Here is a 26,113-nt window from a genome sequence, read left to right as displayed (position 1 = left end):
TAACAAAGGTCCAGAGTCTGGATGATGGCATGTTTGAGTGGGACTGACCTCAGTGGAAGAAACCTTGAGCACTGGATGTGATGATGAATGGGGAGGAGGGTCACATCGGTTCGAAACTGAAATGACAGCTGACTGCACAGAAGAGAACAGGTCTTTAAAGTTTGATGGGAAATATATGATTGGTTTAGGGCAGGGGTCACCAATAGGCGGACCGCGGTCTGGATCCGGACCCAGACGCTGTCCTATCCGGACCCGGACGAATAACTGATGGAAAATTGAGAATTATACATTTTGGCGGAGCGCTTCTATTTTAACCTGCACAGCTTTTCCAGCCTTTGCTGCTTTTAAGCATTCCAACTATTGTTATCCTGTTTCTTTATTCAACTATTTCTTCCGTCCGTCCCCCCCCCTTTTTTTGCTACTTATCTCCTTCAACGTTTTTTAAGCTATACAGAAACCGTTCAACTATCAAAATGTTCAGCTCTTTCAGCAGAGGGGTGCTATAACTTTTCATATTTCTAATCTTTAAACTTTTTGAATTATTAAGCTTTTTGCAACTTTTTTTTAATGGGTTTCTATGGAGAATATTTTCAAATACTTCAAATAATTCTTCAACTTTCAAATCCTTCTACTTCCTCATACTTTCAGCTACAGACACCATTTCAACTTTAAAATACTGAGAAAATCTTAAGCTACTATTGTATGGTATAATCTTTTTGATATCTTTTTAACTTTTTGAACTGTCCCATTTTAACTTTTATGATTTTTTCAGTCCTTTTCTGTCTTTATAATGGTTGTGTATTGCGCAGCAGAACAGGCTGCTGGCACACAGGTGTTCGTGATTTAGGTACTCTGCAATGTTGATAAACACACAGACTCACAGACACACGCGCACATACACTTCTCTCTCTCTGTCTCTCTCATTCAGTCATTCAGGTCTTGGATACTTTTAGAGGACCCCCCCACACACACACTTATTCTAATGCTACTAATACTTCTACTACAACTACAACTTCTACTACTACTACAACAAATATCACTACTGCTGACATTTTTTAAGCCACAAAAACCATTCAAATATTAAAATGTTCAGCTCTTTCAGGAGAGGAGTGATATGACTTTTCATATTTGTAATCTTTAAACTTTGAATTATTAAGCTTTTTGCAATCTTTTTTGAATGGGATCTCTATGGAGAAAATCTTCAAATCCTGTTAAACTTCTTCAACTTTCAACTTCCTTCAACTTCCTCATACTTTCAGCTACAGACATTTTTTAAGCCACAGAAACCATTCAAATATTAAAATGTTCAGCTCTTTCAGGAGAGGGGTGATATGACTTATCATATTTGTAATCTTTAAACTTTTTGAATTATTAAGCTTTTTGCAACTTTTTTTAAAATTGGATTTCTATTTTCAGCAATGTTTCAGCAGTTCATTTCAGCTTTCAGCATTCCAACGCATTTTCAGCAGGAAATACATTTTCTAGTTTTACATGACATGTTCTAAAAAGAGAAGTGGACCACGAAAACAGAGCTTTTAACAAAGAATGGACGAACTCTTATTTGTTCATTCTTCCTGCTGGCGCTACCAAACGACTCGTATGTTCAGATACCATTATTAAATGCGCCGATGTGAAACGCCACTACGAGACCAAACACACATCTTTAGACCAAACACTCCAGTCTGAACTGAGGGCAAGATGTTGAAATGTGTAGAGATTGTTTATTATAAAGTTCACTGAGACAGTTATGATGTGAAATGGATTTAACAAAAGAAGAAAAAAGTTCACTCCAGCCACACTTTCCTTTTTTCCTTTTCATACATTTTTCTAAAATCAAGCAATTTCTGATGCAAGCTTTTCAAAGATTCATTTTTGTGTATTTTATTTTTAGATGGATCCCTTATTTTACTTGCAATGAGAGAACAACATTTATTTATGTATTATTTATAATCCATCTAGTTAAATTTGAAAACGTAATTATATATTAGATTTTAATTGATGTGTACTTTTTTTATTTGATTTGACAGTTGTTGACTACACAGATACTTTGTTACTACTACTAGGCTTCTTGATTATATATATGACACTAAATAGCGCAAGTTAGATATTATTGTAATGTTCCGGACCTTTGCATGAGGAGATTTTCTCAATCTGGACCTTTCGGAATTGTAATTGAATACCTCTGGTCCAGACGATCCAATCCAGTAAAATAATTTAGTCCAAAACACATTGTTACGTTCATAAATACACACGGATTGCTGTTGCATCATTTCAAATTAGCCGGCAGATATGCCTAATTATTTATGTATTTTCCAACGTAACTCCAGTTCACATGTAAACATTGACGCTCTCTGGGTCTCAAAATGGCCGCTGCACTCTGACCTTTGGATTGACACCTCACTTGACCCAATAGGAGCTTCATGTCCTGTCCACAGCCTACAACAGCCAACGAGAGTCCGCGTTGAAGGACAGTGCCTGCCCCTCTTCTTTCGTGTAAAGACCGAGCCAATTGCAACCGATCGCTGTGATGACTGACGCTTCGTATAGCCAATGAAATTTCAAAAATGACGATATACAGATTCAGGGGTTAGATTTAGAGGCAGAACACGGAAGTCACGGCGTAACAGCGAGAGTCTGCTGCTTGCGTCCGTGCGTAGAATGCAAAGTGTGGTTTTGGAGAGTTTTGGAGAATTTAGGGAAGTAAATGATGGTGAAATAACTTATAGATTACTGTATATCGACATAAATAAGCTTTAGTTTGAATTATGAAAACACATTTGTACACAGCCTAGGTATGTTACCATGGTTACCATGGGTCTCCAAATGTCCTTTTTTGGAAAGCACCTCGACATATCCACATTTCTGTGGTATTGTTATCAACTCTGAACCTGGACTAGGCAAGGCTTCATGCTGTGGTCCCATTGGGTTTTCCTGCTAATAAGTCCAGCTATACTCATCTGCAGGAAATAAAAACCTTCCACTTCAGTGTGTTCAAACTTCTATTACTCAATGCCAGCAGCACTTAAAGTGAAAATAAATAAATAAATTGGTTCAAGAACAGCTTTCAATTTACTTTGGGTATGCCTTGGATGGCGTTTTAGGTGAAGGTATAAGTCATCTAGTACTTGTAGGTTTAACTGCACAGTAGATGTTCGTATCTCTCTCTTACAGCTCTACAGTCAAGCAGTGACGGTTTCAGTCTTTGGGTGGAGCTGCTGATAGTTTCGGTTGGATTGGGACTTCAGAGGGATTATCTGCCCCAGCAGTCTGGTCAAAGGAACTGCCATAAGAAATGATTAACTACACCTCTGCATTTCATTGTTTGAGGAGAACGTGTCATGGCAGAGCAAGCTGAACTTTTCATACACTTGTGAACTGTTTGGTACCAAATTCTTCAGTTTGACACCAAGCAAACTGTATTTAATAAGTAACCTTTCATCAAAGTTTCTGCAGTTCATTGTCCCAATTAAACAATATGAGATTAATTCATACAGGGTGTGAGGTACAGGACTGAATACAGTTAAAAGAGCAGAGATATTGGAGTTGATCAAATGCAAGAAAAATACAAAAAAATATCAAACAGTTAAATGGATAAAAGAAAAAAATGAATTTCGTAGCGTGGCCAGGGAGACGTGGTTAGTTAGGCTGAACATATCCCAGCTCTGCACTGGACCCCAGAGATGAAACTGACTGTGGAGACAGAGAACAAGAAGACAGTGTCTCTCCTGTCTCCTCAGTAGTCTGTCCATCAGTGTCATATTGTGTGTGTGTGTGTGTGTGTGTGTGTGTGTGTGTGTGTGTGTGTGTGTGTGTGTGTGTGTGTGTGTGTGTGTGTGTGTGTGTGTGTGTGTGTGTGTGTGTGTGTGTGTGTCTTTAAGCAGCTCGAACAGCAGAGCTCTGTGTTTGATCAGTCTGTCAATGAGTAATTCTGCTGCAGGAAACACTCATCACATACAGTATCTGAACCTGAACTCACAGCTGTCTACACCATGGACACAGGTAGGCTTTATACACACTGTATTTCTACTTTGACACGTTCAGAACAAGTTCATCTGCCGGGCAACATGGATATATTTTATAATATTTCTGTTAGATTTAAACGCAATGGTCATAGGTTTAGTATTGTTCTCGTAAATGTTCCAATGTTAAGGCTATCAGAGATACCACAGAAAAAGAATAACACTAAAGTATAGATAAGTCGTTATTATTAAAACAGTCTTTACCAAAGGCACAACTTATATGTATATGTAAATGAATAAATCCTAACATAAGCATAACATTATTATGTAACTGTTGAGAAAACCAGGTTTCCAGTCATATACAGACCTATCGGATATCAGTTAAATACTGACACTAATAGCTAGATTGGGTATAGGTGACAATTGGCCGAACTGATATGACACTATCACTTTAATAAATAACAATTCAGTACATTTATTGCTATGTATTTATTTGTCTTGTATTTTGTTTTACAATGTAAAGTCAAGCCTGATGTTGCCTTAAACATAAAACAATAATATATCTAATTAGAATCTAATATCATTCTGTATTTAGCATCTTAAAGGAATACTTTACCCCCAAATGACCATTTGTATATCCATAACACCTTGTGTTACCTTGAATGTTGCTATTTGAAACACTTCTGCACAAACAGTACTTTTATGGACAAGTAGCGCACCTGTACGAGTGCCTGTTAAAAATATGCCCCCATTTACTTCAATTCATCAAGACTTTCTCCATTTTGGGAATCTGCATTCACTGTCAAGAACAACAACATTATCATGTGTATCATCTCAAGTGTTAATCATGTATGTATGTAGATATGTACATATATACAGTATATATTGCAGTGGTGGGCCATCGGGGCCAGCAAGGCCTTCTCTGCTGGCCTAAACAGAATCCCAAAATCATAGCTATTTTATAAGTTAATAATTTTTCATAAATACACTACATGTATTATTGTTTTTTTCCCCATTAGCTTATTTTCTCATTGCACAGCTACTGTCTTCCTCTGTTGCTCTGCTTCCAATGCAGCTTGTTTTAAGGAGAGCTTTTATCCAATCAGATTCAGCCGCTATGTCTCTATGTAAGGAGAGAGGCCCGATGCCCTCTAGAGAGCCTTTGCAGTTTAAGTAAATGGGGACGATTTTGTCATTTTGCATGTTTTGCTTGGTGTCGCTGTGTTTTTTTAACACTCAATGGCTGAAGGAGGAGAAACGGATTTCTCCAGAAGGACATTTCTAATAAAAACTGGACATCGTAAGAAAGGGTCTGCCAACCCCACAGCTAGCAGCCCTAACCCAGCATGGAAAAGGATTTGTACGAACGATATTTCTGGCTGACAGCGGCGGAGGAGCACTGCACATTTTAAGGCTAAGAATGTGTTTTATTTGCCAACCTGAGGTGGCTAACCAAGGCAGCAACACGACACCATAGCACAGCAAGCTACGGTGCTTTTGAAAACTTTTGCTGAGACCTGAGTGGATCTACAACTCAACGAACAAGTTCGCAGGAGGACCTCTGGCTGGAACTGAACCTCACCGATCTTCTGTACAACTCTATATAATCAAAGAAAGGAGGATGGACTTTGTCTTTAAGTGAACAGCAGCTTTGGTAAGTGAACTGCTTTTGTGTTTTTACATCTGCAGTAGCGTTACTACTGTGTTCATTTGTCTATGGTGTCATTTTTATGATATGGTTAATATTGTTCCCTCTGATGTGAATAATATTTGAATGGACCGTGCTCTTCAGTGTAGAGTGGGATACATGTTTTAGTGCTGCAGTGTTGCTGGATTGATTTGTCATGCTTTGTTATCATATACATACATGTGACTGGTTCTTGTGAGTTTGTTCTTGTCATTGTGTGAATTACATTGATTTTGACTATATGCAGTGTCCGTTAATGACGAAGCATCCCGTCATGCGCATCATCACAAACATAGAACATTCCTGAAGCACATTTTTTAAATATTCATCATCAGGAATATAAACAGCAGCAACAGAAACAGTTCTCTGATCAATTCAATTCAAATTATTTTTGTATAGCCCCAAATCACAAATCATACTTTTGCCTCAGAGGGCTTTACAATCTGTACACCAGTGGTAGGCCATCAGGGCCTGCAAAGCCTTCTCTGCTGGCCTAAAGAGAATCACAAAGTTATAGCTATTTTATAATTTAATAACAGGGAGAAAAGAGGAAGAGACCTTAGGGAGAGCAACAGAGATGGGATCCCTTTCAGATAATATGGCTGACATCTTCACATTAAAAACTCAACATGAAGAAAACATTGTCCATCAACTGTGACTTTGAGCACCAAGCATCAGGATGTAAACACTCAGCAGTCACCGACCTCACGCTGCTTTCATCCTTCTTATTATTCTGTGACCGGGCAGCAGACAGCCAGCAGCATGCTGGGTAGTGGAGTAGCCTGAGGTCCTAGCTGGGTTAGCTTAGCTTCCGTCTGAGCTCTCCTCCCTCTCCTCCATGGGGCAGTTTGGTGGTGTTTAATCCAGCAGGTCTGGCTGGGTGGTCGGCCGTGGACGGTGAACTTCTCAAAACCCACTGCTCTTAATCCTCACGCTTCCTTTTCACATGTTGATGAGTGTATTCTCTCATATGCCATTAGTGATAAATACGAGAAAAAACAATAAAGACAACAATGTAGCAAAATTCATAGGAGCTACCGACACAGCATGTACATGCGCTGTTGTTGCCATGGCGGAGGAGGAGCAATTTACCAGGAGGTCCGCTCTACTGTTTTTTCAGTTTTTAGGTTATTTATTTTATGGTTCGGGCTACTTATTAGGGTTCATGTTTAGATTCTTTATAAGTTAAGTAGATCTGTATAGGTTATGTAGTTTTGTAGTTTTATAACTTTAGTTAAGGATCTCAGCCCTCGTCTGCATTGAAGACAACAACAAGCAACCATCGCCGTGAACAATAACAGAATCACCCACAACAGAGAAACGCTACTCAACATCCGAAAGGCGAGCACTTACGACTGTCAAAGCCTTCTCATCCCGAATCCCCTCTCTCAATTTCCAGAACTGAGGAAGACCCAGTGGAGGACCCTCCTCTGCACCCGAAGCAGATCTCGAATCAGCTGAACACCAAGAACCAAGACCTGGCTGTCAGCTGAGGCTCCAGATCGAGCCAACAAGAGGCACGGTTACTCCGTTTATCACGTGCATGAGGGGCTCTCGCGCTACGGTGTTGGCCCTCTTGGTTGCCCTGGGAGCTTACATCGGTCACTATAGACATTGTTTATATCCTCCCCAAAGCTCACGCAAAGTGGACAGCCCAAACGGCATGTCTGGCTGCGTCCTGAAGGTCTGTGCCCACCAACTGGCCCCCCACAGGAGCCCCACAGGGCTGTGTCCTCAGCCCCCTCCTGTATTCCCTCTACATCCAGGACTGCGCGGAGAGGCCCAGCACATTGCTGGATGTGGATATTTTCCTTCTTTTATGGAGCCTCCCAGCAAAAGCATTTCACACAATTGTACTTTTATAACCAGAGTTACAATAAACATCTTGAATCTTGAATATATATAGAAGGTCTTCACATGAAAATCTGCATACGTAAATCTGCATTTATCTAAAGAATAAATGCATTTACTTTATGATGAGCCATAGTGCACGGTAATTATGAGTTGTGAAGCACACACACATATTTTACTAACAATGTGTTGGATTTTACAGTCGAATAAAACGGGGCCATTTATTTACAGCACTGAGACACTGTTTGTTCTGATAATCTTGTGCTTGTTTGACAGGAATCAGTCGGGATGATTAAAGAGCTGCTGCTTCAATTCTTCTGAGCTGGAACTGAGAGAACAAGGTAAACATCTACAGAAGGTCGTGGTCTCAACAGGACCTGACGTCACACAACACACAAAGCATGTGTTTCCTCATGTTCCTCGAGGCCTTTGCATACATGAACTGTTATTTTTATGGAGTTTGAAAGTAAATATGAGCTCATATGTTAACACACCAAAACAGTCATCTGTCATAAATATTCAACATTTTCTGTGTGTTTTGGCATCTGAGGAAAAGCTCAGAAATGACATTTTTATTTAGGACGTTTTTATATAGGATATATAGCTCCCAGACACACATGAGCATGTACTTTAAAGATAACTATTCGTTTGAGCAACACGCAGTGTCATTTATCATCCGTGTGAGTTACTTGTAGTTGAACATGTTGAAAGCTTTGTTGGCGTTCCTCATAAGTGATCACAGAGGGGGAATTACCTGTGACCATTTGTCACGTTAATGATCAGAGAAACTCGAGCTAATTTACATGCAGCGGCCAATAGGTTTCTGTATAAAACACTAAAATGCAAATGTAGTTCCTTGTGTGTTGTTTTTTCAGTTTTTTCTGTAAATAAGCAATAAAAGCTGTTGGCTGTTGAAATATCCAACAGGTCTCTCTTCCCCCTGTAGCGGCTCCTCCTCGCTGCCTGAAAGCTCTTTTCGGTTTGAGTTGGCACGTTGACATGAAGTGAAACCAAACAGCCTGAAGTCTAATGATTCTGTACAGCTGAACCTGGAGCTGTTAACTTCAAGGCCGCTGTTCTAATAGAGGTGAACATTTGGACTTTACATTATTCCCTAAGGCAGAGGGGTCCGCGACCCCTAGGGGGTCCGTGGAGGTACTGCAGGGGGTCGTGACATTTTTGGTTGATTATTATTATTAATTTATTTTTTATAACATTTTTTTCCAATTCTTTTCCCACAAATGTAAATGTCTTTAACTACACATTAACATGAATCCAACATGAGACACAAATGGAGCGTGTCCCTGCCCTTTAAAACCAGTCTTTTCTCATCAGTTGCTCCTATACTGTGTCTGTCTGTGTTATATTACATATATATATATTATATATATGTTTTATTATGTGACAACACTATGGTTCAGCTTTTGGTTAGATTTGGGTTTAAAATTACTTTGTACATGGCTCTCTCTGTCTCTCTGTGGAAGGAGTGTGGAGTTGACGGAGCGTGGTTTTGAGAGCGATTAATAGCGTTTTTTCGATCTTTTTCTTCACTGGGTAACGTGATAGTGTAGTGTAGTGTGTAGGGTTCACAGGGTTTGTGTGTACATTTAGGTTTGTTTTAGGGTCTTTGTTTGTGGGTGTTTGCAGTCGATCAGCACGTGCTGATCGGCATGCTAAACGCCACCATGCACCTGACCGAACTAACCAGGAAACATGGCGTGAAGATGGCACCGTAGCGCGGATGAACAATGCTGTGGTCATTTTTTTAGATAGCGTAGAAACTGAGGAAGTGTTGTTGGAGAACGGGATCGAGGTGAACGATAACTTCCTATCCCACCGGAAATAAAAGTCACTGTGTCCAACGTTCCACCGTTTATCAGAGACGAGGCAATAACCAGAGAGCTGTCCAAACACGGGAAGATAGTGTCTCCGGTTAAGAAAGTGTCTTCTGGGTGTAAATATCCTCTGTTAAAGCACGTGTTGTCTCACAGGAGACAGGTACTTATGATCCTGAACAACAGGAGCAAGGAGATCAACATCGTGTTCAAACAGAGTAGATGACTTCAACTATGTCATTTTTGCAAAGTCTGATGACTTTAAATGTTTCAGTTGTGGAAAAGAGGGACATCAGAGTCGAGCTTGTCCTGAGAAAAACTGCTCTCATAAAGACCAGAACCAGAACCAGAAAGGTACTGAGGAGGGCAGAGGGGACAAGCAGGACGGACAGGAGGGGACAGGTTGGGTCCAAAAGGGGAGGGAGGAGGGGACAAGCGGGGCCCAGGAGGTTCAGGGTGGAGGGGACAAGTGGGGCCCAGGAGGTGAGGGTGGAGGGGACAAACAGGGCCCAGGAGGTTCAGGGAGGAGGGGACAAGTGGGGCCCAGGAGGTGAGGGAGGAGGGGACAAGTGGGGCCCAGGAGGTGAGGGTGGAGGGGACAAGCGGGGCCCAGGAGGTTCAGGGAGGAGGGGACAAGTGGGGCCCAGGAGGTGAGGGAGGAGGGGACAAGTGGGGCCCAGGAGGTGAGGGTGGAGGGGACAAGTGGGGCCCAGGAGGTGAGGGAGGAGGGGACAAGTGGGGTCCAGAAGGTGAGGGAGAGTACTGGAGGACAGGTGGAGACAGTTAGTGAGGTGGACATGGAGGGAGACGAGGGGCAGCTCAAAGCCCCTCAGCTGAAGAGGAAAAAGGAAGGAAACAGTGGAAACTCACAGGCCAAAAAACGAAAGGAAGTATAGGAGCAGCTGAGTGTGAGTCCAGTCTAGAGGAGGACTCCGAGTCCAGTCTGGAGGAGGACGCTGTTGAGCCCTCTGAACACAGAGCTGGCAGCTGTAGGATCTCTGAAGTGTGGAGGAAATAAAGGATTATCTGCAGAGAAGTAAAAATGTAAAAGGAGCTAAAGTGGAGGACTACTTCTCTGACAAAGATAAGCTCTCCAACTCTGTCAGATCACATATGAGCAGCGAAGACAGAGGAGGTCTCACAAAGCAGGAAGGCTTCAGACTGAAAGAAAATAGTTCAGAAGATAAAGAAAGAGCTGAACAATGATGGAGTTAATTGTGAATAAGGTCTGACAGTCTAAGGGCAAGTCAAAGACAAGTTTCTGTTTGTTAGTTTTTATTTATTTAAAGTTTTAAACGTAAAGAGACCGGAGCCCACGTGCTCACTACACTGGCTGCTTCAGGAACCGCTGGTGATCAGAGCCAGGAGGGACATCCAGGACAGCATGACTCCAGGTCTCAACAGCATACTGTGCTTCTCTGGAAACACCACCCTGAGGGCACTGGTGGATGTAGCTGGTCCTGGACTGAGAAACGCACCTGCAGTGGCTTTTCTACTCGGGCTGGATTCTATCCGGCAGAGCAGGAGGATCCTGAGCAGGTGGGCGGAGAGACTGACGGAGGACGAGGTTGAGATGCTGCAGGAGTACGATAGAGGAGGAGAAGCTCCTGACTCTACAGATCTATTTCCAGATCTAGGATTTATTCCAGCGCTGAATGGGGTCTCAGGACCATCACTCAGTGAAACAGAGTCTAAACTCTTGGACCTCCACACAGTGACAGGGTGTGAGACAGTGCTTAACAAAAGCAAACTGAACCAGAGAGCCGACACTGTGAGGAGACAGAACCTGAACAACAGTATGAACAACAGTATGAACAACAGTATGAACAACAGGCAGGATTTCAGGCAGGATTTCACTTCAACAATGAAGAACAATGTTGTGTGTCTGGAGATTAATTAATATTCAACGCTCATTGAAAACATTGTGAAGAGAAACTGTTATATTTGGTTTTTGTTTTGTTTTGTTGATTTGTGTCTAATTCATTCCCATGGCAACGTTTTTTTTGTTTTTTCATGTTGTTGGAAGAAAATAAAGGTTTCTAAAATTCAAAAGTCTCTCTCTCTCTCGCTCTCTCTCAGCACCATCACTTCCGTCTCTCTCAGTGATCATGGTGGCAGTCGGCACAGAAGTCGGCGGGTCGTGGTTCCTGACATCAGGAGTCGTTGGTTTCTTCATCGTCCTCCTCCTCCTCTCCATCTTCCTCACAGCTCTTTGCAGCAAGTGCAGCAGGTCAGCTGGTTCTGTGTTCTATATTTCTATTTCTGTCTACGAATGCATGTTCTGATCCAAACCAACAATCCTAAACTGAAGATATCTTCTTCCTATGTGCCATAGAGCTCTATTACAAGCACATCAATGAGCCCCGCTGTTGCATTGGGTGACATGTTCCTTCATTATCATGAACATACACACTAGTTTATTTTGACATGTGAGAGTAATCACACGGCAGCTATTTGGCTATTTACACCTGCCCAACTTGAATATGCTACCTGATTTAGCAATAGCTAACTAGCCGAAAAGCCTTCTGACAGAAAGGGGCACTAAAAGTAAGGTAGGTAGAGGAGGATGTAGGAGGAGTAGTAGTATATTAAAGGAACAGTGTGTAACATTTATGGGGATTAATTGGTAGCAATGGAATATAATATTCATAACTGTGTTTTAATCACCTGCAACTAAGAATCATAGTGTTTCCATTAGCTTAGGAAAAGCCATTTATATCCACGTAGGGAGCAGGTTGTCTTCCACGGAGTCCGCCATCTTGCACCGCCATGTTTCTAGTTTCTACAGCAGCCCAGAACGGACAAACGGAACACTGGCTCTAGAGAGACTTTAGTGTGTATACACACACATAGACACACACACACACACATAGACACAAACACACACACACACACATAGACACAAACACACTCACATAGACACATAGACACAAACACACTCACATAGACACACACACACACACACACACACACACACACACACACATAGACTCAAACACACACACACAGACACAAACACACACACACATAGACACAAATACACATAGACACAAACACACACACACACACACATAGACATAGACACAAACACAAACACACACACACACACACACACACACACACACACACATAGACACACATACACACAGACACACACAGACACACAGACAAACACGCACACACACACACAAACACACACAGACACAAACACATGAAGTGCGAGCAGAGAGGCTGCTGTGGTGAAGTGAAGATTACACGCTTGTCACTGTACATTGATGTTACAACCGGGCTGAAAGGCTGCAACATGAAGGTATAAAAGTAATAAATAAACATTTATTTACAAACTAAACAAATAAGCAGCCGTGTCAGCCAAAGAAGAGGCAGAGAGATCCATGTTCAGATGGTGCGTCTTAATAGACAGCAAACAGGACACAGACCCCTAGTGGAAGGGAGGGTTCGTCACAGTGCAATAAAATATTTGCGAGACAAAAAGCTGTTACTTTATCAATACATCTGTGCAACAAGTGTGGACACGTAAACAAAAGTGAAACATAATTCAATCGGCCACCGCTGCTATGTTTATACGATGAAACGATCAGTTTCTCTGCTGGCTGAGACAAAGCAGCTACCAGAGAGATAATAATGACTTTATATCGTGACCTTCTTGTTGTAAACAAACAAACAACTGAATTTATTAGTTATTTGTTGTCTATATATGTTTTTTAAAGCAATTATTGAGTCATGTAAAGCAGAGTATTAATGAGAGTAGCTCCTAGTTGTACTAACATCTAAAAGATAACTCACCTTACCTTAGGGCCACCGTATCCCAACATGCTTGGAAAGGGAGGGGTGAGCAGAGGGTCGTGTTGTTGCTTGCAATCTGCAACCTCACCGCTAGATGCCACTAAACCTCACGTACTGATCCTTAAAGGAACAGTACGTGAGGTTTAGTGGTGGATAAATGGGTCAAACTCAGGAACATCACCCAGGAGGCTGTGGTTTTAGTCCTGTATCTTTACACTTCGTTGCCTTATTATTCTTTTTAATTATTATTGTTATTTTCAGTCACAGTTTAGGTTCGGTTACTTAACTACTTGCTTAAGTTTATACTGCACATGCAGGATATAATGTGTGCCCTGGTCGAGTGCAAATAGCATCATTGGCTTCACTGTTGGACACCTGGGGGCTGATAGCACCTTTAATTCATTATCAATGAATCATTCAAAAGAACTCTGTGCAGTGTTGAGTCTTATTTCATATATTTATATATATATGTATATACACACTGTATATATATATCCAGTCACAGCTCCTATTGTTTCATGTCTTTTTGTGAGGGAAGTTAAAGTCTCCTCATTGCTCCACATAGTTCTCATGTTTCAGTTCGTCGTGCTTCATGTGGGCATGTACAGATCATCTGTCGGGACTTTTGAAGAGTAACTTTTAGTTTCATTTATTGACTCTGTTTATGCTTTTATCCACACAACCTTTACACTTCACAAAGATTTATTGTGATATTTTGACATTTCTCTTCCAAATGTCCACCCTTTCTGAGGGAGGGTGTTGATGGGAACACTATGTAATGTGACAGATGTCTGTGCAACCAAATGTAGTTTTATATTACAGTCATTTGTCTCGTCAACCCTCTTTAACGCCACCACTACTGTGACACACAAACTGTGTGTGTGACTCCCACGGGAACTTGATAAGAAAATGTCCCAGAGGTTCAAAGCAGTTTCAAGCCAACCGGTGATATTCTAACGGTCTAATATTTTATACCTGCTGGTGAGTGTTGAGGACAAAACTGCAACTATAGGATTTTATGAGACCATCTTACTTTGGATGTAAAATATTTATCTGAAACAGTGTTCCAACAAACAACAAGAGTTTGTTTGGATGGAAGAGGATCATCAGATATCTCAAAGGTTCAGTTGACTGGACACATTTGCACATTATTCATCTTTATTGTCATTGCACAGAGTCCAAGAACTGAGACAATGAAATTCATCAAAGAGCAAACGGCTGAAAAGTGCAGAGTGATGTGGGTCATTCTCTTTGCAGACACCAACATCCTTTAAGTTAACTTAATATTCACATTAGTTATACATGTTCAATAATTAAAGACTGTCCTTCCAATGATAAAACTGAGTTTATTCATCTCATGTTCAATGTTTCATGTTGGTAATATATTTCAAACCCTACGTTCTAGGAATGATCTTGTCACTTTGATCATACATGGAAGTGGAGCCTTCACTTTTCATTTAAAATCAGTTTCATGAATTAAATCTCATTCACATTTACATTCAACATTACATATATTAAGTAGAACATTAAAGTTGTTAAAAAAAATGTAAAAAGCTAATTATTATTAACAATATCCACTGGCTCAGAGGCGGAGCGGGTCGTCGCTTTGAGTACAGATGTGTATGGAATACTCAGTAAGCTGTACGCTGAGATATAATATAGCATGAACAAAATATATATACAGTGCAGGGTTAGGGTCAATAGTGAGCCATACACATGAGGTATGACAGGAATGCAGTGTAGACACTAGAAGTCTTGTTCGGCTGCTGCTGTCATATAGTGAGAGCACGCTTTATAAAAGCTCTGAGGGTTTTGGGGAAGTGTAGTTAACTGCAATGCTGTGTTACGGGTTCAATTACAAACAAATGAACACATATCCAGAAAGAGAAAAAAATCCCAAAGGCCCAAAATCTGATGCCAGTCCCAGAAGTCTCTGGGTTGTTCAGGTTTATTATTTATCTTTTAGAATAAAGTTGATCTGATTCGTCTTTTTGTTTTCTAGGCGTTCATTTGAGCTGAGAGACTCTGAGGCGGACAAAGATCCCTCAGCGCTCATCAAAGTGGTGAGAGATCTTTGACCTTTGAACTCCGTCTGTTCATTTCAAACAATGAAACATCCTTTTAGTGTCATGTTGATTGACAGGCGAAGCTGGAAGAAGCCGTGGTGGTGAGAGACAATCCGACGACCAATGAGCGCCTGAAAGATGAAATAGGTGAGTGAAGTTCTGAACAGCAAAAGATGACCATATGTTTTTCATCTCTTATCCATCTTCTCCGTGTGTGCCTGTGTGCGTGTGTGCGTGTGTGTGTTTGCATGTGTGCGCATGTGTGCGTGCGTGTGCGTGCGTGGCGTGTGTGCAGACTTAAATCCTGGAAAAGGAAACACTGTGTCCGTCACTCCATGGAGGAGCCACTTGGGGGCGCCACAGAACCACCACGGTCAGTCTGCCTGATCAGTAAATGTTCAACATGTCAGACATGAGATGCTTGAGGGTGAGCTCAAAAAATGTTTGGATTGCGGCCGCTGATAGCACCAAAATTCATTCGCAACCGCCATCGCAAGGTCAGACCCCATAAAGCTTTGCAGCTGAGTGCAATTTGACCTTTTGTTTTTGCATCTGATTCTAATTATCCAAATGGCAAAGTATAGATTATGCTGTGGAGGCGATGCCTTGGTTGTGGGAGGGGAGTCTGAGCCACAAACCCCACGTCTTTTTCTCATTTATGTTCAAAAACAATCATCATCTATTGGCACATTTTAAAATCATTTATTTGCAGTGACTGCATCCAAAACAATCAAGGAGTTTGAGCGGACACCCCTTAGAAATGTACTTCTGCTACAAACAACTCTTAAAAGACGCTAATAATTTAATAATTACTTGAATTGGACTTGTTTGCATAAAGGGTCAGTTTTAGAGCCACATGTCTGTATATTACGTACTTTGAGTACGTGCAAATAGCACGAGGTCACAGAGACACTATCGGCTTGGCATCGAAGGCTACATTTCACCATTTGTGGGTGGTTTGACAATGACATGGTTTTGTCTTATTTGTGCAAAAGCCGTGCAATCCTTTTGTGTATTTAGCCGTATTGCATTAGAGGTATATAGTGTGTCCGTTCTGTCTCTTCTAACATGCTCACTGACCAAAACAGGTCTGCTGGATTTAAACTGTGCTTTCAGTTCACTCTGTGCCTCTTATTTGTCCCAGTAAACAACTTTACAATATGATGTAGATCTCCTTTAAACAGACAAAAGTCTGTGTGTGTGTGTGTGTGTGTCTTTATACGTGTGTGTGTGTGTTTATCCTCAGATGGTCAGACCAATGACATCGCAGCACTGAAGAACACAGCAAGTAATGCTGAAACTGCTGAAGGTATTTTTCTTGATCATGTTCATAACAAGTTAGCAATCTCTTGTTAGTTTTTCGACGCTGGATTCCCACTGCTCTGTGTTTTCAGAGTCGCCTCCTGAAGAGGAGAGCTCCGTCCCGTCCACTCTGTGGAGGAGCCACCTGAACCCAGGTCTATACCTCAAACACCCAAGAACACAGAAGTGATTAGAGCGACATGTTCTCACACCAGTGCGTCAAATACTGCAGCTCGGTCAGTAGCAGGAAAGCTGTTCATACGCTGTCGCAAAAACCAGTTGACCGTTACCTCTCGTCTCGTGAGGCAAGAGCCTCAGTGAGTAAAAGTATCAAATAATCACAACCGTACATAACATGATATGAGATTGTCATGGTAACGTGATATGTCACAGCAAAGTGCTGTCCCATTTATATCTGCACCATTTCAAGCCCTCAGTCTCTCACACTCAACCGTTTAACAGGAGACATCCCATAAGTCCCCGAGGGTTCAGGGGTTCAGGCTTTGGGATCGGGTCCTCCTCCTCAGGCTGTACGGAAAGCCACAAGTGACATTAAACACTCCTATCTAACAGAGTTATGTTATGTTATGTTATGTTAACGATGCTGTTTTTGACCAACAAAACAACTTCTTATGCCGATTGACTTTAAAACCATGCTTCACTGCGGTTCATTACAAATTGCAAAGCTCTGACTCACCACTGTGAGTTATACTCTCGGGTAGGATGGCCTGCTTTGGCCACGCGGAGGCTCAGTCATTGGCACACCTTCATTTATAAATCTATCCTTGGTCTGCTCTCGAACTACCTGAGTGTCCTCATCATGCAGAGAAGTGTCGGGACAATACTCTTTGTGTTCCCAGGACTTCCTGCTCACTGTCCCAAAAGCCAGAACGGAAATGGGAAAAAGGGCTTTTGTGTACTCCGCACCCTCATCGTGGAATATGTTGCAAAATGACTTAAAACTTAAAGAACTGATACCATTTACTGCTTTTAAATCAAAATTGAAAGCAATAGAGGCAGGTTCCCAAAAATGTAAATGTTTTTTAAATGAACTCGGTTTCGTTACTCTCTTAACTTTTACTTTCTTTTAACTTGTCTTGTTTTGTGTTTTCTGTCTGTAACTATGTGTCTCTGATGCTGCTGCCTGTCTTGACCAGGTCTCCCTTGAAAAAGAGATGTTTAATCTCAATGGGACCCTCCTGGTTAAATAAAGGTTAAATAAAAAAAATAAAAAGGCCTGGGTCTTTTGCGGCTTTCAAAATCGGTTAAAAACACTTATTTTCATGGTAATAAGCCCCTCCTTCTGTTTAGCATAGCCAGTAAGCTCAACGTTTCTGTAGCCAATCGGTCAAGAGTAAAACGAGATGGATGAAAAGTGCCTGCCATCGTTAGGATGTAGATCTGTGATGTTGAATTGAATTGATGGTAACATGGTGGTCTGAGTGTGGGCTTCGCAGTCCAAAGGTCTGGGCCGGAGACGGATGTTAAGCATTCTAACCTCTTTGCTCTAATGCTCTAAAATCGCTGTGTTTCAAAGTTACAGAAACTTTGATGCAAAACAGAAGGAGGGGCTTGTTACCGTAAGAGACATCTGTCTGTCTAAAGTTCCTCAGTAGAGCATCAGTGAGAAGCAGCGCGTCAACATGAATCAGGTGAACATAGAACCACACACTCACGACCTGCAGGCCGTGATTACGTCATGTTCTGACCATAGACTGTATAAGAAGTGGACGTAGTCATCGTGATGTCACCCAGTGGTTTGTGGACTGCCGTTTCGATCAAGTGCGTGGATTACGGCCGTCGCCATGTTGTCTGGTAGTGGCAGCGACCTTAGTAAAACCTTTAAGTCTGTCTTACAGATCTGAACAGCTCCAACGCTCCAGACAACATCTACCATACCATTAGGGGAGGATGGAGCAGCAACCATGCTGACGTAGCATCACCGCTGACCAATCACGAGCCAGGGGAGGAGCCTGGCGTTTGCTCTGCAGCGCCGGGGGATTCGGTGTATGCACGAGTTGGTAAGAAAGACAGACCGACTGCGTTCCCTGTTCGTCCTCCTGAGGAGGTGCTGGTGGAGGAGAACGTGTTTTCTCCTCCGCTGCCCGACAGGAAGACACAGCTGGAGGGATGATGATGAAGGCTGTGAGGCGACGGAAAGGACAGAGGACAGAGGACAGAGGACAGAGGATGAAGGATGAAGGAAGGCAGCTAAAGGACCAAACATGAAAGACAAATAATAAAGGATGAAATCTGAAGACAAGAGATGAACGATACAAAAGATAAAACATAGAAACAACATCAAATATGCAGTGTGGGGAAGGCTCCTTTTGAAAGTAATAGGTTACATATTACTATTTACCCTCTTAAAAATGTAATAAGTAACTACAATTTGCTTCATCAAAGTTACTTATATTTATAAAGTTACAATATTACTTCTCTGACAAATGTTTTAAACTGGGCAATAAGGTTTGAAAACGAGCATTTTACAGTAATGTTAGAACACGTTTTATGATTTCAGAAAGAAAACACTGTTGAATTACCGACTCCATGTTGTTTTCTCTGGCTCCTCTCTGGCTCCTCTCTGGCTCCTTTCCCTCGCGGTAGTTAGAAGCGTATAGCAGCTAAAATATTCCACATATTTCAGCGCCGGGCGCGGAGTCGCACCGCTCATCAATGACACACTCGCCCCACACGCATCATCCGGAACATAGACAGCAGCATCAGGAACAATTCTCTGGTCCGGTAATATGGCCGACATCTACACATTAAAAACTCAACATGAAGAAAACATTGTCCATCAACTGTGACTGTGTTTGAGCACCAAGCATCAGGATGTAGACACAGAGTCCTCCTCCTCTGGTCCACCAGAGTCCTGCTCTCTGTCCTCCGGTCTAATCAAGTTCAGCTTGATCCAGGACCACGATGGATCCAGGTCTCTGAAGATGTGGACTCAACACTCACATGTATAGAAGTCATATTCTCATAGACTTCCATACAATCAGACTTCTTTTTGCAAACAGAGGAGTCGCCTCCTGATGGCCAGTAGAGAGAATGCAGGTTTTAAGACTCTTCCGGCTTCACTCGGCAGAACCGGAGGTTTGCCGCCTGGTAGCGACACATCTCGGTGTGATCAGCTCTCAGGTTGCTTAGAGCAATGCACATTGATTTGATTGACAGGCGGTCAAACTCAAACAAGAGAAACAATGAAAAACATTGCTCAGCATTTGAGCGCATACTGCCAGATGAATGAAGCCTTTGTGGCCGTAGAGACAGCTCACGAGCCCTTCTGCTGCACACGCCAAAGACGCAAAGCAACGGAAAAGAATGTCTTTGGATTTAACTCCTTTGTAATCACCAACATTTGAATGAATGTAACTATATTGTTTCTCAGTAACTGTAATGGATAACGATAACATTAATGTGCCGTTATGTGTAACTTCATTTATGATGTGTTATGATCCCAACACTGAAAACATGCTAATGGAAGATTTTAAAACAAATCAAAGAAAGAAATAAAGTGAAATACACACAGTGTTATATGTAATTCCTTTTTATGAGTGGATTTACTGAGTCATAAAAGGGAATATTGAACGGACAATTGAAGACTACACCTCTCCACTTTGTTTTCTGTGTTATTTGAATTTTACGATGAAAAACAAATGCAATAGAGCAGTAAAAACATTGAATTGTATTCAGACACAACTCTCTCTCCGATGCTGTCGTCACTGACCGTGGACCAGCTCCACACCTGTATGTGTGACTGACTCAGACCAATCAGCGGCTCGCGCTAACCTCAGCATGTTGCTAACATCGCACAGCTAAATGTTTCCCGGTGGAAGCTGCACTTGTGAACTCTGATCTCTCATTGATATCAAGCTGTACCGAGTATTCTGCGTGCTGCTTACCTCTGTAACGTGACGTGTGTCACCAAGACACTGTTACATACAACCATTTCAAACTCCACCTCCACTTTGAAACAGGCTGTATGCTATGAACATGCTAAGATGATCCTGATCATCACAATGACATCATGGTTATTTTGACACATAGAAGCAATTAAGGGACGTCGACGCTTTGTTTGTGTCTTATGACCGCTAACAAGCATTCGTCAAAACTCTTCCCTCAGTCAGTGAAACCAAACTTTGAATCGCTTTTTTATTGCTTCACAAAAATTGCATTTAATGACATTTTCTCAAATCCATGAACTCTTTTCTCATTTCTCTTGCACCACCTGCAAAACACTATCAAACGCTAACACACTTTCTTCAAAACTGTTAGAAACATTTAATTGAATGCATGCATTTAATGCATTTCTGACTGTATTGAAATATATGAAAATCAAATCAAATCAAATAATAATCATTCCAATCCTACCCAGCTGTCCTGATTTGAGTCTTGTTACCAAACAGACAAAAGGAGACGGCTTCACCACGCTTTAGTTTGAAAACATGGATCAAGGACAGAAGGGCCGGGAGAGGAAGACCAGGACCGCTGGTCTCTGATGAGATACAGACCATAGTCTCACTTTGACAATCTGAAATCTGCATTTTGCTCAAGTAAACGACTATATGCGTTATATATAAAATGAAAGGATATTGTTGCAAATTGCTGCATCCATGATTCATTCTGGTTCCGTATACTTTAGTACAGTCAATAAAATCATTCCAACTTCAAAGTACATGATTTCTGTTGTTGCTGTGTTATGAGTGACAGTGTTTCCTTTCTGAGGGACAATTGTTAATGTTGAAACATCTATGAAGGTTTTGGTGGTTTGACTGAGTTTTGGAAGTGAGATTAAATGCATGTTGGTAATGCAGACTGTAGAAAGAGTTGTGAAGAAGTGGCTTCAGTGCTGACCGATGCTTGTTAGCAATTGCAAACAGCTGTAAGGTCCTGTAGGCATTTACCGAGTACTAAATGATTTAAAGGAATTCATTTCAGTATATTTGAAGGACTGACTTATTTGCCTCTTTGAACTGAAGTCAAAACGCAGGTTTAACTCCATCAGGATCAGTCAAACTATTAGATGTAAGCTGAAGGAAAAAAGTTCAGCTAAACACGAGACATGTGCGCCAAGATGTCAAGGACAGATGTGAGGAAGGAGGAGGTCTGTCTATAGATTTCCTGAAACTACTTTTATACACTCTCCTAACAAACAGGTCCGACCCGAGGAAGATCTGCAGGAGGAGCTTGGAAGTAGAGTAGAAGCGGTTTCAAATCCTCACATCCTAAAAGCCATTAATGGTCATTAAAAACACAGCCGAGAGAAAGCGTGAAAGGACGGGAAGTTCAGTGGAAAGGACCAGATGACAGCTCGACTCTGCTTCCACAGAGGGTGGGAAGGCCTACTTCCTGTTGTACTGCAGACATTTCTGGTTATACATTCACTTCCTTGATTTTAACCGTTTTCAAAATGTTACGGTCTTATTTCTTTCTAATGGTCAACGATCTCATTATGAACCTTCAAAGAAAAAGCAATCCCTACGAAGTTCAACGAACTCAGCTTTGTAATCAAATCCACAGCTCATGGTATAATAGAACTAATGAAAAGCAAGGTCCCTTTATCTGTATGCACCTCTTTTTATGAATGGTATTGGTATTATAAGCAACAGATGCACCAATAGGCATATTAGTAAATGTCCCTACAACACGAGGACACGACACCACGAGGAACTCAGACATTATCTGGAGGCACGACCTCGTTCAGCTTCCATTCTGCATCATAAACAAAATGAGAGGAATACATCTGAAAATATAACACTAAATATATATTCAACAAACATGTATATCTCGTATTTTTCAGATGATGACAAATGTACTCTCTGAAAGACTGAAGAAGAAAGTATCATTTTGTTTTTTACTTTTTGGAAAGACTGAATCATGAATTGTGCAAAATGCATGCAATTAATATTGAAGGTAAAAATGTTATCACTTATTTTGAAAGCGGTGACATCATTAAGCTACATTTCCGAACTCAACCCCATCTTTAAGTTGGTTTTCATTGAAACTGAATTATTTGAGTCTCTTCAATTTGTAACAAATAAGAAATTCATGTCACCAACTAAGGACTTCTCAGAGATAAATAATTTGTATTATTAATGTTCATACTACATTCCGATGATGGCTGACTGTTCATACTTTAAGTATACTATACTATTTCAATAAATGTTTGATTTTGTCCACATATCCCATTGACTAACATGACGCACTTCGTACCATGAAAGAGAAACACTGAGCCACACGGCAGTCTCGTCCTCTCCTCCTTTGTCATGAGGATGTGTTTACATGTTTGCGTGAACATTTGATGCTTCCACGTTTGTGGCTTTTCATTTTGACCATGTTAAAAATGACGCATTAGTAATAATGCTGAGATTTGGACAAACAAACCTTGTGTCACGATTAGGCTTTGCCTCTGTGTTCTGTGTGTCTGTGTTACTCCACTCTACCTGTCAGTCACTCCCTCAGCCTAATTCCCTTCACCTGCCGCTGATTAGTAATCAAGCACTTCCCCCTCATCAGCACAACTCTTCTCACCTGTTCTTCCCTCTTCATAAGCTCCTGCCCATCAGTCACTCCTTGCCAGATTCTTGCAATGTCTACCCGCCCGTTCGGCTTGTCCTGTTCCTGGTTTCCCTGTCTGCCTGCCCTGTTTTCTGTCCTGCTGGATTTCCTCCCCTCTTCCCTTGTCTCTTCCGTGGATGCCCCATTGTGCCTGTAAGTCTGCTGTTTGATTTGAATTGTTTATTAAAACACCTTCTACACGCTACTCTGCCTGGTCTGCGCTTGAGTCCTCCACCATGCCCCGTGACACCTTGTGAAGGTGCCACTTTGGTTCTCGGGGTAATTGTGACGTCATTTCTTACTTCTGTTCACTAGTTCTACAAACCGGTCCATCGATGAACGGAGAAAACAATCAGCAGGTCCAGAGTGAATATAATCATTATACGGTCAAAGTTACTGAAGTTAACGTATTATTACTTTTACTTTAACAAGAGTTTTTACACAGTGTGGTATTAGTACTTTTACTGTAACAGCTTGTTTTACAGTGTAATTACTTACAGATGAAAATGGTGAACAGAATATCGGAATTGTGACTATCTTTGACCGGAAAAAAATTAAACTCGTCACAATGTCTGATCAGAAAATGTAATGTAACAAAGATTTGAAATACAACTTCAACACATGCAGAACTATTGCTGGTTAAACTAAAGACTTTACTCTTCAGCATGTCTGATGATCAAACACAGGCATGCGTAACAGCTGTGTGATTGTATAATGCTGAAACTGTTGGTGCTGCTTCAGAGCAGAGTAACACTGCAGCGCCAAACAGCCCATAATGATTCACAAGGTGCAACAGGGCTGAAAAAGGTTCAACAATCAACAATTTAAACGAGTCAAACTAGAGTAGGAGGCGAGGCCTCTTCAGCTCATGTAACCAGCAACACAAACAGCAGAAGCACATTCAGCGAATACAGCAGAGACACTTTGCAGGCATCGATACGTCGTGATCACTCCAGCACATCAGACTTTAAATAGAGGCAGTAAGAAACACATGAAAACCACCGCATCAGCACTAACACGGTATTGCAGCATCATCCTGTTGACAGTCTGTGTGGAGTCCTCACCTCTCACATTACAGTACCAGCATGTTAACAGTGATCAGCAGCATGGAACACCGTGACTGTCAAGAAGAAATAGTGCGTCAAAATGATGACAGTATTGAGTATAATTAAAGGTATTTAGACTCATCCCATATTTACAATCTATTATCTCATTAATTTGACTTTGTTAAAATTGTAACCGTTCATGTAAAGGAGCAGTATGCGACATTTATAGCATTAATAGAATATTAATAAAACAACTCTTTGACTCACTCTGTGTTATCAGGGCTTCTCTTTTTGTTCACATTGCCGACCGGCCGCTAAGCTTTCACCTCCGGTTCGGACTCTTAAAGCCGACGCTGAAGCGTCTTAAAACCTGCATTCTCCCTACTGACCAGCAGGGGGCGACTCCTCTGGTTGCAATAAGAAGTCTGATTGTATAGAAGTCTATGAGAAAATGACTACTTCTCTCTTGGTGTGATGGACAGGTCTCTACCAGAGACATTCCAAATATGGTCACTTCTGTTCATTGGTTGAAAAACAACAACATGGTGACGGCCGTAATCCAAGCGAAGGCTTCAAAACATCAGTCCACAGACCAATGGGTGACGTCACCATGACTACGCCCACCTCTTATATACTGCCTCTGCTTTTTATCGCATGTCAGTGCATGCTAGTGCATGTTAGTGCATGTTAGTGCATGTGATCGTGCCCCACTGGTTAGCTCTGCACTGCTCTCATCCAGCGGTTACAGCTGATAACGTCATCATGACATTATGGGGTAAATGTTGCCTCGTTTCAGAAGTTTGCATCTTTTGATTTAAACCTACCTAAGTATTGTTATTATCTGGCAGAAATGGCCATGAAAGCAATCCACTCATGTTCAAAACATACTTAATGATAGAACAATAGTTCTCATGCACTCGGTACCATCTCAAAGCGAGATGACTAAGGCAGGGCGTCGTATCTACATTCCAGGCGCACTATATTACAGTAAGGACTTCAGGGTGACACGTCATTCACACTCTCCAATGTTACAACACAGAGGTGAATTACTGGGTAAAGAAGTAGGTGAGGTTCCTCTAAGCTGTTATCATGAGCTATTAGCAACTTCCTGTTGACATCACCTCACCACAGCAGCACATTGCGAGCCGTCTGCTTGACAGAAAACTCTCCTGTGGAATAGAACCGTTTTAGGATTGAATCGTTAGTGCACAAACTACAGTCCAGTTTTCTTCCAAGTAAAAATCCGCCCTCAGATGTGCTGTTATTTAGTTCATACATTTCCCACAATTCCTATTAAATAACCCCAAAGAAGGGATGAAAGTTTGTTGGGGCAAGTCGATGTTAGAGTCGATGATCCAGACATCAGCTCGTCATCAGCTCTGTTCAGGCTGTCGGTGTCTCAGACCTCCACAAATGTATTGTGGACATTTTAACAGAACCGTTTCTTCTTCTAGCTCTTCTGTAACACCTAGGCCAGTATTCTTGTCATCCTAAAAAAAGAAATGACACCACAAAAAAAACAATATGGTCCCAAAAATGCAAAGTCTATGACAGACGTGGAGTGGAGTTTTAGGGTGAATTGTTCCTTTTAGATCGGTTAAGCTGAATGATTCTTCTGAATGTAAAAGGATCAGCGGATGTGGCAACAGACTGTAGTTAACAAACAAAGAAAAAAGATCCGCTTAAAAACCAGGATGTACTGGATGTAACAGCAAGCCTTCTCTGCAGACCCCTCTGCTCTCCTCCTCCTCCTACTCCTACTCCTCCTCCTCCTCCTCCTCCTCGTCATCGTCCTCATCGTGGCAGTGCGTGATCTCCTGCGGAGCCTGAGGGAAGAAGTGGGCGGGCTGGATCTCGCTGATGGACCGGGTCAGCTGGTGCCGTTTGCACTCCATCTCGAGGTCGACGTCGTGGCGCTCCCGCGTGGCCAGCGGCGACTCTGTGTCGATGACGCTGACGTGGGCGTGCTCCACCGTTGACTCATGGGGCATCTGGGAAG

At 41.8% G+C, this 26,113-nt stretch overlaps 2 protein-coding genes across 4 annotated transcripts in view; one reads left to right on the top strand and one right to left on the bottom strand.

The window, feature by feature from the left end:
* Window positions 1-3,961: 3,961 nt before the first annotated feature.
* Window positions 3,962-19,401, top strand: LOC306703009 (uncharacterized protein). 3 transcript variants are annotated; one of them, XM_079168811.1, is made up of 9 exons: window positions 3,962-3,999; window positions 7,774-7,838; window positions 11,412-11,562; window positions 15,139-15,199; window positions 15,280-15,349; window positions 15,498-15,575; window positions 16,449-16,511; window positions 16,597-16,659; window positions 18,364-19,401. In XM_079168811.1, exons 3-9 carry the CDS (start codon window positions 11,441-11,443, stop codon window positions 18,636-18,638), a joined length of 732 nt encoding a protein of 243 aa, XP_079024937.1. In that variant the 5' UTR covers window positions 3,962-3,999; window positions 7,774-7,838; window positions 11,412-11,440; the 3' UTR covers window positions 18,639-19,401. The 3 variants fall into 3 exon arrangements, with proteins under 3 accessions (XP_079024937.1, XP_079024939.1, XP_079024938.1); XM_079168812.1 differs by lacking the exon at window positions 3,962-3,999 and adding an exon at window positions 8,444-8,584 and having other exon boundaries at window positions 7,762-7,838; XM_079168813.1 differs by lacking the exon at window positions 16,597-16,659.
* Window positions 19,402-19,530: 129 nt separating this feature from the next.
* Window positions 19,531-26,113, bottom strand: part of nt5c2a (5'-nucleotidase, cytosolic IIa) — a 28,907-nt gene continuing 22,324 nt past the window's right edge. Inside the window, exon 18 of the mRNA XM_079168809.1 lies at window positions 19,531-26,105. Coding sequence (XP_079024935.1) covers window positions 25,872-26,105 — 234 coding nt within the window. The 3' untranslated portion in view covers window positions 19,531-25,871. The remainder of the gene's footprint in view (window positions 26,106-26,113) is intronic.

Source organism: Pholis gunnellus (genome assembly GCF_910591455.1).
Source record: "Pholis gunnellus genome assembly, chromosome: 11".
Taxonomy (NCBI): Eukaryota; Metazoa; Chordata; class Actinopteri; order Perciformes; family Pholidae; genus Pholis; species Pholis gunnellus.
The sequence above is the reverse complement of the archived record's forward strand: the minus strand, read 5'-3'. Positions and strand labels throughout refer to the sequence as shown.

Excerpts from the sequence above, each read along its gene's own strand:
- LOC306703009 (XM_079168811.1), top strand. The coding sequence starts at position 11,441 with ATGGTGGCAGTCGGCACAGAAGTCGGCGGGTCGTGGTTCCTGACATCA. Across the intron at positions 11,563-15,138 it reads CTTTGCAGCAAGTGCAGCAG|GCGTTCATTTGAGCTGAGAG; the intron begins GTCAGCTGGTTC and ends TTTGTTTTCTAG. Across the intron at positions 15,576-16,448 it reads GGCGCCACAGAACCACCACG|ATGGTCAGACCAATGACATC; the intron begins GTCAGTCTGCCT and ends GTTTATCCTCAG.